This window comes from Fistularia commersonii, chromosome 18, assembly GCF_037954325.1.
Source record: "Fistularia commersonii isolate RoL2024-O1a breed Wild chromosome 18, RoL_Fcom_v1.0, whole genome shotgun sequence".
Classification (NCBI taxonomy): domain Eukaryota; kingdom Metazoa; phylum Chordata; class Actinopteri; order Syngnathiformes; family Fistulariidae; genus Fistularia; species Fistularia commersonii.
In genome coordinates this window covers 14025496-14038352 of record NC_141301.1, presented here as the reverse complement: position 1 = coordinate 14038352, position 12857 = coordinate 14025496, and the positions used below count along the sequence as shown (strand labels likewise).

The window sequence follows — 12857 nt, the reverse complement described above, 5'->3', positions numbered from 1 at the left end:
ATTCAGAGATTTGGCAACATCGGAGTTAATTTCAGGATCCAAATGTTCAAACGCCTTCGAAAGGAGCGACCCGACGCACCGCTGTTGTTCCACACGGACAATTTCGGTGTTGTTCCGGACGCTTCGGCGCTGGAAATGCCAAAACAAACACATTAGGGGAAAAAAAAACACCTCAAAAAGCAATATCTCGAACCAGAAATCCCAGCTTGGATACTCGAGATGATAACTGGAGATTCCTCTCGGTTATTACGGGGCGAAATATGAAAACGCGTCCCGGGATTAAACGTCCCGGTCATCGTGTGCGGGCCCTCGGCCGGGTAACAAATACGAAACCTGAATTCTTCTCCTCGCCGATTGATGGCGAGCGGGACGGACGACTGCTTTATCACACGGTGAGGAGGCTCGCGAAGGCCGCGCTCGTGGCGGGCCAAGCCGGAACGATGGAGTGAGTCACAAAGAGGCTGCTGAGGAAAGAAGAAAAAGAAAAGAGAGAGAGAGAATGAACCCATTGATAGATTTTCCCGCATCCACAGTTTCCCCTGATGTCGGTAGCATCCCCGGCCACACACGTTTCTGGGATTACGCCGATCGCTTTCTCACATATCTGTCCGCGCCGGCGCGATATATGGCTCGAGAAGACGCTCGGAGAGCCTCGGGACGGTTTTTGTCCCTTATCCGTCCCTCCTGGGTCACTGGAGGAGATGGATGGACTATAATGGGCCACTAATGTACTTGCCGTCTGCCACCCAGGGAGTCCGGCTGAATGGCGAAGCTGTTCGTTCCACGCGGGGCCTGATAGAAGAGTTAGACAAAGGCGAGCACAGATTTGGGATTTATTACTGAAACAGCACAAGAACTGCGTGTTGTGAATATTTCCCCGGTGTTGTAGGATTATTGCCACCGCGGGACGGCAACGAGCCGGGGTGTCATGCTTTTTAAAGGTGTGTCGGCCTTAAGGAGGTCAGAAGGCGGGTTCAAGGAGGGAAACATCTACTCCGACACGTTTGCCTCTAAGCGACAAAAGCCTGAAGTCGTAAGAAACTGGATAATAACAATTAACACTTGTGGGGAAACCGGAAACGTTCGGTCGCAGGGACGATCGCCCACAAATCATTGGTTCACTCGGGGTTGCAGGGGTTGTTCACCCTGGATCGGCGTGCAACCGTTCACCCTCTCATTCAGAGACGTGCAACCACATCTGGGCAATTTAGGGTCTCCGCTGGAGGAACCCCACGCAGACACGGGAAGAACACGGAGACTCGATGAGTTCCCCCCGTGGGAATCCAGCCTTGGACCTTCTAGCTGGGAGGCGAAAGCGCAAACCGCTGCGCCCCTGTGCCGCCCAACGGATAAATGAAATCAGAAAAACCCTGTTAGCGTCTGACCGGAAGCGACGCGCTTCTCGGGGCCGCTTTGGGTTATTTATCCGACGTTAGATTCATTCATCGTGCGTTAAAAACAGGCAGGACTTGCTGAGTAAGTACATTCTGAAGAAGATCGACACTCACGTTCAGCCGTTCCAGAAGAAACCTGCTCGGTGACGGTTTCTGCGGAGAAGAACGTTTCCAGCTCACCTCGTGGGGGAAGTGGTGGAGTGACTAATGTTCAGGGGAAAGAAAAAAAAAAAGGAAAAAAAAAAAAAAAAACAGCTGAATTCAGCAACTTACGCACGTTTTGTTTGAATTCAGGAGCGTCTGGTGTCTTCTCCTCTTTCAGGTTATTGAAATTTATTAGACCGACCGGACGGAGACGGCGATGACCTCATGGAGGATTCTCCCCGTGCCAGAGGAGGATCTGCATGCAGGACAGAAAAGCTTCGCCATCAGGTCACCGACGGCCAAAGTAGACGCCTCAAGGCGTTGTGGCGATGTGAAGCAAGAATCTTTCATCCACCTCGTCCTCTTCGTCTTTCTTTTTAGAGGTCGAACGCACGGCCGGCCTGATTCCTGTCGCACAAAATACTCATTATATAAGAAGGAAATGCATGTTTTGTTTTTTAGAATGAGCGCTGGAGACGCACGGCTGGCGCGGCTCAGGGGATTCGGTCAAAATTTGAACGTCAGAGGTTGCAGGTTCTTCTTTGGGAGTCCATCAGAGGGACAGAAAAGTCAGGCTGAGATGTTTTGGACGTGGACACGGGAGGGTGGAGAACCAGAGAGGAGCTTTATGGGTGGGTTGAAAGAGGACAGGTTAGTTACTGTGAGAGGAGAGGAGAGGGTTGGACAGAGGAAGCTGATTCACGGTGGCTCCTGAAGGGAGCGGCCGCAAGAAGAAGATCCATCATATTTAAGTAGGAAGTTTGTGGATGAGAAGCTTCTCTCCCTTAGAGCGCTAATGATTTGGCTCTGCAAACTGTAAAAATGATGGATCGGAATCACCAAACATAGATTAATGACGATCTTTTCACAGCAAGTAAAAGGTCACACGGTTCCAAATGACTCCTTTCTTTAACTACCTCAATCCGTTGAGTGCACGCCGTTCAAGCGTGGCGTTAACTTTGACGAGTTAGCGCCTTCTCCTGTGGTTCGAGCTAGAGCTTCGCCGGGAGAGTCGCTTCCGGGACCGGCGAGATGCAGCTCCGAGGTCGATTTGACCTTCGGCCCGGGAATCTTTTCAATCCTTCGAACTTGCAAAGCATTGTAACGGCAACGCGTTTTTCCCGGATTACTTAGGGACAGCTCTCCCCGAAGCAAAAAATGTCACTTCCAGCCGTTGGCAAGTGTCGAGGCATCTCGAACAAACTTCCATTGTGCACCCTTCAAAAATGTTGCAGTTTTGCATTTGGCGCTTAAAATTGCGGGAGTCGCCGGGCTGGAGTTTGAATTCATCTTTTTTCGCAGCACACCGGGGAGCACTTGTTCTCGCAGAAAGGAAGGAGCCGACGGAGCCGATTTCAAGGATTTATTGCTCTTGCTATCGGCAAAATCAGCAACTGTCATATTAAATGTACGACTGCAGGAGTATTTGAGCGGCGCTAGGGATAAAAAAAAAAAAAAAAAGAGGGGAAATTTGAATCGAGTACCGTTAAATTCGATTTAAATGATGACACTCTTGATCATTTGGTCACGCTGACATTTTTTCAGGTGAACACGTCGACGCCTCGAACGCCGTCGTTTTCGATTCTCGCTCTTTTAAACCTTCTGGTGTCTCCTCAATATCCGAGGACTCAAACTTAATTAGTTTACTAAAGCGATGACAGATTGGTAATTAATGCCTGATTATAAATGTGATTATAAAATACAGCGGGACTCGGTTCGTTGGTTCTCCGGGCTAACGAAAGGTTAGATGTCGAGTCGGATTTTAAAAAAAAGCGGACGATCACCAAAACCAGCAGTAATCTGTGAAAGAAGCGACGAGGCATGGTAGTAAAGAGGTAAAATACATTTTGTTTTATTAACTAACATTCTTGTTCACGACTGGAACACGCAGACAATAAAAATATAAAGGTACCACTTAGATAATAAAAATACACAACGTATTCATACAATACATACCTGATACATTCTGTCAAATGCCATAAAAAGATGAAGTCTATATGAAGACGATATGAAAAAAGGCCGTAATGGTGTTTTGTTCAGATTTAATGTTATTAGTATATAAATAGATCCATCCACTGTAATGTACAATGTAGTGCAAATGTCCTACACACAGTCTAAGCTCGCTGGAGTGCCACATTTGGCCACGGCGAGCGTTGGCTGACTTGGGCGTGCGCGCAATCCACAATTCCGGTAAACTCAAGCGCATTTATTATCGTTACTGAATTGCAAAACTCAGTTTGTGCACTGGGAACCTGAAGAGATAAGACATCATTATACCGCCTACGTTATTCAAGTTTGTAAATATTGTGAATATCGGTAACCGATGGAATGCCGTGAATTCTCCCCGCTAGCTTCTGGTGCTTCCGCGACACCCTCGCGGTCAAAACACGGGTCATACATTTTCAGCGATGTTTGAATAATAGATGCAACACTTCTAATATTAGATGAGCGAATTCATTTTGGAGTGACCCACCGGGGACGGACTGAGTGAAGTAGCTTAATCCATCGGTGGTTGGTTTAGAAGACACGTCACTCCATGACACGATGCTGCTGAGGTCCGCACGTAAACAACTGTCCAATGCTGGAACGGTGGTCTTCGGGGCGGCGTTTGCGCAGAGCTCGAAAGTAAAAGGGTATCTCCGAATTCACTGGAGACTGTTTAAACGTTCTTCGTGCTCGATGAAAATCGGATTTGAAAACTGCATAGATCGCACCTCAAGTTCCTCAATCATTTCATTATCAGGTAATCGAATTCCTGGACGCCGGTTCCTCGATGTTATCGGCGCGAGGCGGATGCACGGGCGGCGTTCTCCCGCTCTTTGGACAACTCCATTTCTATCTTGGACTGGATTTTCTCCCAGTCCACCTCCACCTAACAAGAGAGAGAAAGACGTGATGAAATAAAGATTAATTAGCAAGTTCCCTTTGCCGCTACCGATATTACGCGAACTAGCAAGACCAGACATCGACGTCCAAAACAAAATGTAAAAGACTAAAATGTTTGGACTGCATGTCGCGGCGCACGAATCCACTAGCGCAATGCAGCAGACAAGCTTGTGGGCACGTACCTCTTTTGCATACTCCCGGAACCTCTTATTAGTCTCTTTCCTGCCAAATTTCTGAAGGAACTTCTCCCTGTAGCCCAGTACAGTGTCCACGTGGGTTTTGTGTTTGACTGCCAGCTCCAGGGCTCTGGAAGCAGACAAAGATGAAGATAAAAGCCCACATCCATCTTGTGTTTGCGAACGCCGTTTCGGCTTAACTCTCGCCGAAACGTAATTATAGAGCTCTTAAAACCCGTTTGCGAGTAAACAGCATCCTGCGACGAACTCCAAGAGTTTCCCAGAGTTTCCGTCCGCGTCGTCGAGCGCACGTGCACGCAGACAAAGAGTCGTACCTCTCCCATCTGAAAAGGTCGATGTTGAGCTGTATGGCCTGGTAGACGAGACGAGCTTGCAGCAAGGTGGCCTCGGCCTCCTGCGACTGACCGCTGAACATCAGCATGTGGGCCAGAGACGTCTCCTTGGACGGCTGCTCCTTTATGAATTTGATGTACTGCACTCTGGGTAACTGGGACGGAGAGGAAGGGACGGCGGTGGGTGACGCAAAGGAAAGATTGGATCGAGCCCGTAGCTTCGCGCGTGACGCTCTTACCTCTTCGATGGCGGCGTAGGCCATCTCCGCTGTGGTCAGCTCTCTGTTGGCGACCGCCATGCCGGCGAGACACGCCCACAAAGATTTGTCCTGTGGATGGAACATGCGGATCACTGAAACCCCACCGACTGATTGGAACCGCGTGACTTCCTGAGAGGCGTTTCGATTGTTTGAAAGCTAATAACCGACCAATTCAACTCCTGTCCTTTGAGGGGGTGAACCCCGACTCGCCCGTGGATACAGCTGATTCTGGGAAAAGCCACACGGCCACCAAACTTTTACCAGAAGTAGAGGGTCGAGGTTCAGGAGAACGCTATTAAAACAAGCAACTCTCTTCATCCCCCTCTTTCCCACCCTCCTCTTGCTAGTAGCCCTCCATTTCTTTAAGACTGTGGTTATTGCATCATTGCCCAAGCACAGTCTAACATTGCGTTCAGTGTATGTGTGTGTGTGTGTGTGTGTGTGTGTGTGTGTGTGTGTGTGCATGCGAGTGCGCGTGTGTATACATGCATATAGCGGAGTGTGCATTTATTTATGAGTGAGGTCTAGCGGGGCTAAATCTGGCAAATGGTGTCACCAGGCTAATTGCGGGCTAATTAAAGCCTGCTGGTCTGGTCCCATAAACCTGTCTAGTACCTTCTCATTTCAGAACTCTCCTGCACACGTGCACGCGTGACCGTGACATGTACCACAGGAACGCGAACAGCGCCTCGCGTGTCACGCTACCTCGAGGTCAATAGCGGCTCGTCGGATCTATAAGTAAGATAGTGACAAAAATGTTATTGTAAGTTTTCCTGTGTGCGGCACCGGCCTTTCACCTTTAATCCAACAGGAACATTTCACTAATATTTAGTGGCCCGGGGCATTTTAATGTAAAGTCCCGGAGACATTTGACGGTGTTTTCCTGGCCGACTGGGACCTGTTCCCCTTTTTATTCCATGGAAGCTGCAAAACTAGTTTAATTAATGCGCTGAATTTCTGTTTAGGTGAAACTCAACATGAGGTGTGAGGAAGTGCTTGTATGTAAGGTAGGTTGTTGAGGTTTATAGTTGGGAAAAAAAAAAAACAACAGAAAAAAAAAAAGAGGTCAAACCTATTGGAGAAATGGTAAAAATGTTATGAATGTTCTAATGTACTATCTGGTAATTTCTTAAAATGACAGGAGCATCAGAAACACCGGGAGAACCACAGATAGCTGCGGAGGCTAACTAAACTAGCTGACCGCAGAATTCTCCTCAAGGCGGAGGAAGTTGTTTTGTCTTAAAAGTCCCCAATAAAGCTATTTATTGTGCATTTTATCGCTATTGCAAATACAGAGGACTTACATCGAGTTAACACACAACGTGCAACGCTAGAGAAGAACTTTGCCAGAGAAAAAAAAAATCTAAAAAAAACAAAAAACAAAAAACAAGAAGAAGACTTTTTGGAAAGACAAAGCTTAGATTAACTTGTACCAGATTGACCGGAGGAGAAAAGTATGGAGTAGGAAAGGAAACAGCTTATGATTCCAAAGAGTACCACATGTTCAAGTCGGAGGTGGTGTTACGGCACTGGCATGCGCGGCTGCCAAAGGAACTGGTGTTTAGTGACGATATGACCGTTTACAGACGGCTCACCGTGAATCCTCAAGTGTACGGGGACGGACTCTTAATTCGGGGAAAAATGCGGCAAACCGAGAGCCGCCCTTCACAGGGCGGATTAATAACTGCCATAGAAATGGGGAATTCTTCAATGACCATGTGGGTCACATGTTCTCATACGAATATAGCACGTTCTGCTCGGATAAAAACGAGACAAAACACGCGGCTGCATGAAAGGCCGCATAGATTTTCCCGTCGCTCGGCGGTGATGATCTCGGCCTCCGGATTGTTGGGGGTCGCTGGCCTCGGAGGATTTCCTTGATACAATTCCGATCATTTCCTCATGCCGAGCTGATTTCAAGCCTCTGAAGTCAAGACCATGCGTGCGAGAAAGGGTTCAACCCCGGAAGTGCGAGCGCGATATTTATGTTAAACTCATCAATACCATATCGATTGCCTTACACAGGCCAGTTGTGTCTTACTTTGGCAAAGCGGCAGAGGTGCAGTGCTTCCTTCCAGTGTCCGGCAGCGCTGTACTCGTGGAGCAGGGCTGCGTGGGGCGGCACCAGGCTGTACACCAATGAACCGTCTCCTTGGCGTAACGTCACCTTGGTGCCCACGTAGTTCAAAATGTGCGGCGCGCGGCTGAACTCGCTGGGAAGGAGACCAGAGCGCAAATGGGTTGGGATGAACACGGTGAACGTTTTAGAAAAAAACGCGCCCGCCTCTTTCCGCGCTACGGTGATGGCAGCGACCTCAATGTTGTGGTTTGGTAGGTGAAAATCTATCTAATCGGTACTCTTATCATCAAATTAGTGAAACTGGAAGTATAGTGTGACACATTAACATTAAAAAAATTATTTTGACCCCTTCCACCATAAACTGTATTTCTCTGAGTCCACTTACACTGAAGGTGACAGGAGGGATGTTTTTCTTCTGAGCTACTAATTATGAAAATGTAATAACTTTTCTTCCTTGTTAATGTTAAAACAATTTTTCAACCAGGGAATGTGAAATGAATTAATGAAATGTTGAAATGTAATATTCTGCGTGCCAGTAGATTAAAGAGTGACAGGCTGCGGCACTTCAATGTTTCATTTAATATAGAAATAGACAGAAAAATTAAAGTGAGTCCTGATGGGGCCGGGTCGAGGTTGTTAAATAAAAAAAAAAAAAAAAAAAAAAAAATCATCCGATCGTTGGCTCGAAGAATCAAAGATGATGAAACCTGTGAATCGCACACCCAATAATGAGCCTGTATAAAGTTCCAGCTATTTTGGTTTCCAGTGAATTTGAATCACCACTTGGAGTTTTCCTTTGCTCTCTTAAAATTCATGATGGAAAGTATAAGTGGATAAAGTTGACTCAGGGATTTATTAGTCACAGAAACTGCACACCATTTTTAATTTGACCTGGTGTTGCTGCACTGTATTTGATGGTATTGCTTAACACCAAGTCTGAACACAAGAGTGCTTCAAATAAATATGAAAGGTATCCAGAAATGTGTTTGCGCCATTGCCAAAAAATCATCTCACTGGCTGATATTTGTGAGTGGAAGACGATGGTGTGCACTCGCCGTGCCAGAAAACATTTTTCTTACGGCGTCGTGTGTTGAGAAATTGTAATAAGCTGACCCTATCAAGTTGTTAATGGCAGCATTTCCTCTGTTTGGCAAGCGACACCTCACGCTGCAAGTCCAAGATATCCCGAAAACCGAGAGGCAGGGGTCTGAACATTTGTGTTTGGGGAAATTCACCTTTTTACCCCTGCTGAGTTCAGCTGCCTGACCTGAACTCGATTTTGAAAACAAGCATTTAAAAAGTCATTTTTCCATGTGTCTCGCATTCAAGACAAATCTGCAACACTCGGGTGCTTTTATTACACCGTAGTAGCCGAATGATCGCCGTGTCCGGTCCCTGTGCTCCTGGGGATTCCCCGCACACCGAGGTCCTGGCTTTGCATTTGCTCCAAAATTAAAAACTATCGAGCAATATCGCACTTTTTTTTTTTTTTTTTTTAGCAAAACGCAGTGAATGCACAAGTCACAGCCCGCTCATAAAACCATTTGAGTTGATACAGTGTACATCTGATAACTTTGAAAAGAGCTAGGCTAACACATTCCACTCATTGCTGTAAGCAAACTTGTGGGAAGGGAGTCTCTTCTTCTGCCGTGTACATACGGGGGAGAGGGCATCCATCAATTCCTCCTGCAAAACTGGTGAATTTTTCTCAAACGTTGGCCGAACTCTTGAAAACGAAAAAAAAAAAAAGAAGGATTTTGTCTTTTCAGATTTGAAATCGCAAACTGCATGTTTCGGTTGCAGACTATGTTCAATTTGAGTTCCGATCGAGCGCAAAGAGGCGGCCGGTACGCTTCGTATTTATAGATAGGACCAAAAATATACCGCGATCTTCTACAGCTGATGCTTTACTCCTCCCCCTGCTTTAGTGAAAACTGACAGGTACATATTCTATAATCCTGCTGACAGACCAACCAGCAGATGTGGGTGGAATACTACTTTGAAGAGGTAAAGAAAACGCACGACAAAATGTTGAGATATGCACCGGCATCTCAAAGGAGTTCGCCATCACCGGTGTACAGACAGCCCACAGTTTTCCTTTGCACCACCTGCACTTGCTGATAAGTATTTGGCAGGAAGGCATTTTGTAGTAAAACAGTGGCAAGAAATACGGCAGCTGAGAGAAGAGTGTAAATTGTTGAGAAACCAACGCTGACATTTAAACTCTGCTTAAACTTGGTGAGAGAGAATTAAGGATGGAGAAAATGATAACAAAAAAAAAAAAATGGCTGTACCTGCCATCCTTGATGTACAGTGTTCTTGGAATCAACTCCTTGTCAATGAAGACGACGCTGGGGTAGTACCACACCGCAAACTGGTTGTCTTGGATACCGCAGAGGATGTTAGCGGCATCATTCCACGCCATACTGTGAACCATGCTTCCTGTAGGAGGAAGAATAAGAATCTCATGTACCGGTACATGTCATTTCCTTAAATGTAGCTGGGCTAAAATCTGACCAGGGCTTATAATTCAAATGTAATGGGAGGGATTTGTACAAAAGACTGCATTTGACTTTGACTCACCAATTTTGCAGATTTTGGGTTCGCGTCCGAGATATCGTACAGCGGTCAAGTAAAGGTTGTGGTTCTTGTCTATCAGAGCGAGCTTCCTGTCGGTGGACGGGCCGCACTGATCCAGAGCGATCTCCACCACTTCTAGCTATGTGTGAAAATAAAGAGCATATATGATAGCGCAATAAACAAAACGAAAAAAAAACATGTTAAAATAAAAAAAAAAAAGGTAAAACTGTTTATATTGTGACTCATCAGCAAGTTTCCTTGCTTGTGTGAGTGAGAGAGAGAGAGAGACAGATATAGAGAGACATGTATTCAGGGTGTGTGTGTGTGCTTTTGTGTGTGAGAGTGTGTGTTATTGTGTGTGTGTTTATGGCCAGAGCCAGCTGGCTTCAGTGCAGTGTGCTGGAGCTGTTGAGTACTGGCAGACAAAGCCATGCTGAAAGTAACTACTGCTACCCCTACTTCTTTTCCTTCTCTTCTAATTCTTTCCTTCTTTCCTTCTTTGTTTGACTCCAACCCCCCCCTCTTTAGATTCTCTGTGAATACACATGATGTTAGCATGACTTTTGCAACGCGCTAATCGGGCCATATTTGAACAGTATTTTTGAATGTGAAATAAAGCTACCAGCAGTACCTTTTGCTCGCTCGGGAGCGATCTCAGGCAAAACTGTTCTCAGTTCTACTACCTCAGTGGTGGAACAAACTTCCGGAAGCAACAAGACTAGCATCACCTCTCTCAACCTTCAAGAAACGGGTAAAAACTTTTCTCTTTCAGGACTATTTACTGCGCTGATGCTTGAGCTGCCCCAGATCAGGTTAGGCACCAAGTTAGGCTATGCAGTGCGTGTGTGTGTGTGTGTGTGTGTGAGTACGTCTTTGTCAAAAACAAAAAACAAAAAAAAAAAAACTCACTAACCCAAGCTTACTGTTCTGTATATTTCCTCTGCATCTTGTATTTGCAAGTGTTATTTGCAGTCCTTATGTCCTCTATTGTAAGTCGCTTTGGATAAAAGCGTCTGCCAAATGTAATGTAATGTAATGCAAAAAGCCTTGGGAGGTTTGTCGAATCAATCCGAGCCCTTGTCCCGGTCACAAACGGTCTGAACGACACAAGGCTTTGAGGGAACCTCGCAAGCTACAAGTTCTTACACTGAGGATAGTGTCAAAGCTACAGGTGAGTAGACATGGGCTGCTAGCTACCTTATACCAAAAACATCTTAGTATGAGAAGATGTAGGAAAAGGTTAATCATATCGAGGCCAGACACCCAATATAATTATCCTAGAACTCGGGAAAATGTTTATTTACCTTGTGAGTCAAGGGCTTCCCATCGCCGAGGGCTTTCCCAGTCAATGCATCGAAGACGAGAATCACTGGTGAGGATAAAAACAATCGGAGGGCTGAAACGGGTACAGCTGATGCAGAGAGAGACATTTCGTTAGGCAGCGATTCCCTCACCTTTTTCGTCACTCTTGTCGCGAACGGCAATGGTGTCATTACTCAGTGAGACCGTCTGGACGTTGAGGATGTCAGCTTTCATACCCGGGAACTTGGGAGACGATATCAGCCGGCCCTCGTAGGAGAAAACATACAACCCTGCTCCATCCACCAGCAGAAAATGCCTGGGTGGGCGGGAAAGTCCAGAGGGTACATTGGGGCGGCGGGAGGAGAAACAAAGCATGATTAGAGTTGGAGTGAAGACATATTTAGTGTTTGTACACTGGAAAGGATGTAGTTTAATCAACTGGATGCACATAAATACCAAACACTTACCAGGCTCAGTGGCGATTCGTGAATGGAAGATATACTATTCGACTCAATGATGTGTGTCATGACCCTGCACTGGAGCATAGCCACTCAGCTACTCAGCTATTCAGCCCTAAAAATTACGCTTGAACGTATGGCGCGACGCTGTGAACGAGGCAAGGGGACAACCCCTGTGTGTAAACGTGCTTGTGTGTGTGTGTGTGTGTGTGTGTGCATTTGGTCGGTGACTTCCAAACAGAGTAATGTGGAGTAAGACCGTCTTAACCAAGTTAATAGGTGATCCTGTGACATACATATTCTCTCTCTTTCTCTCTTATTCCAGTTCTCCCTCATTGGAGACTCACTTTTCTGTTTGCAGGATGAGGCTGACGGATCCTTCCTTCAGATCCGAGATCAGGGGAGTGTTCCAGTTTTTCACGCTGCAAAAATCAACACCACAAAATATGTCAGTCACAATTAAAAGCCAGTTTGGCGTTTCATGTGTTTAGGTGAGAACACGGCAGAAATGCGAAATCAGATTGAGACAATGCTTTTACCTACTTTTCAAACACCATGCTTTAATTTTTCTTTAAACAGATTTGAAGATGAGGAGTGAGTTAAGTCAAAAAAAAAGTACTGTTACACTATGGCCATTTACAGAGAACACTGTTTAGCATTTTCAAGCAGGACAAGACGAGACAAGAGAGAGACAACTGAGCAACCGACTTGTAAATGTAGCACTGCAGGGAGGTCGCGACGACAAGGTGACCATACGCCAGCGATGCTTTGATGACTCGATCCCTGAACTCCAGCACATCCACGGCATCGTTTGCCACATTCCTCACCTGTGGAAAAAAAAAAAGACAAAAAGTCCAGTGGTTGATGTCCATCGGGGACAACGGTTTCTCTGAGAGACAGTATGTACATCTTGCGTAAAATCAGATATCCAAGAATATGTCAGGCAAATGTGGTTCAGAAAGCAGAAAGCGGACGCGCGGACAGGTTGGCGTTCATTTTTTCACCTGCATAGATAAATACTTCCCTACCAGCTCCCTCTGTGAATGAATAAAAGGGCCTTTTCCAGCACCAGGTGAAAGGTGGGGTTATTTTCACAGCTTTACAAATCTTCCTACTCTGCGCCCTCCAGAAAGCCAAATTTACATGCAACACAACCAGGAATAAAAAACATTCGACCGCAAGGTGGTAAATTTAGCTGGCTGATTCACAAACCACTGGCAGATG

At 46.1% G+C, this 12857-nt stretch overlaps 1 protein-coding gene across 1 annotated transcript in view; it reads right to left on the bottom strand.

The window, feature by feature from the left end:
* Positions 1-3366: 3366 nt before the first annotated feature.
* ift80 (intraflagellar transport 80 homolog (Chlamydomonas)) overlaps positions 3367-12857 on the bottom strand; it is a 31312-nt gene continuing 21821 nt past the window's right edge. Inside the window, exons 10-20 of the mRNA XM_086164234.1 lie at positions 12342-12460; positions 11981-12055; positions 11328-11491; positions 11178-11242; positions 9877-10012; positions 9588-9735; positions 7255-7426; positions 5193-5282; positions 4936-5108; positions 4607-4730; positions 3367-4410 (exon numbers count right to left, since the gene is read on the bottom strand). Of these exons, the coding sequence (XP_086020360.1) occupies positions 4315-4410; positions 4607-4730; positions 4936-5108; positions 5193-5282; positions 7255-7426; positions 9588-9735; positions 9877-10012; positions 11178-11242; positions 11328-11491; positions 11981-12055; positions 12342-12460 (1362 nt within the window). The 3' untranslated portion in view covers positions 3367-4314. The remainder of the gene's footprint in view (positions 4411-4606; positions 4731-4935; positions 5109-5192; positions 5283-7254; positions 7427-9587; positions 9736-9876; positions 10013-11177; positions 11243-11327; positions 11492-11980; positions 12056-12341; positions 12461-12857) is intronic.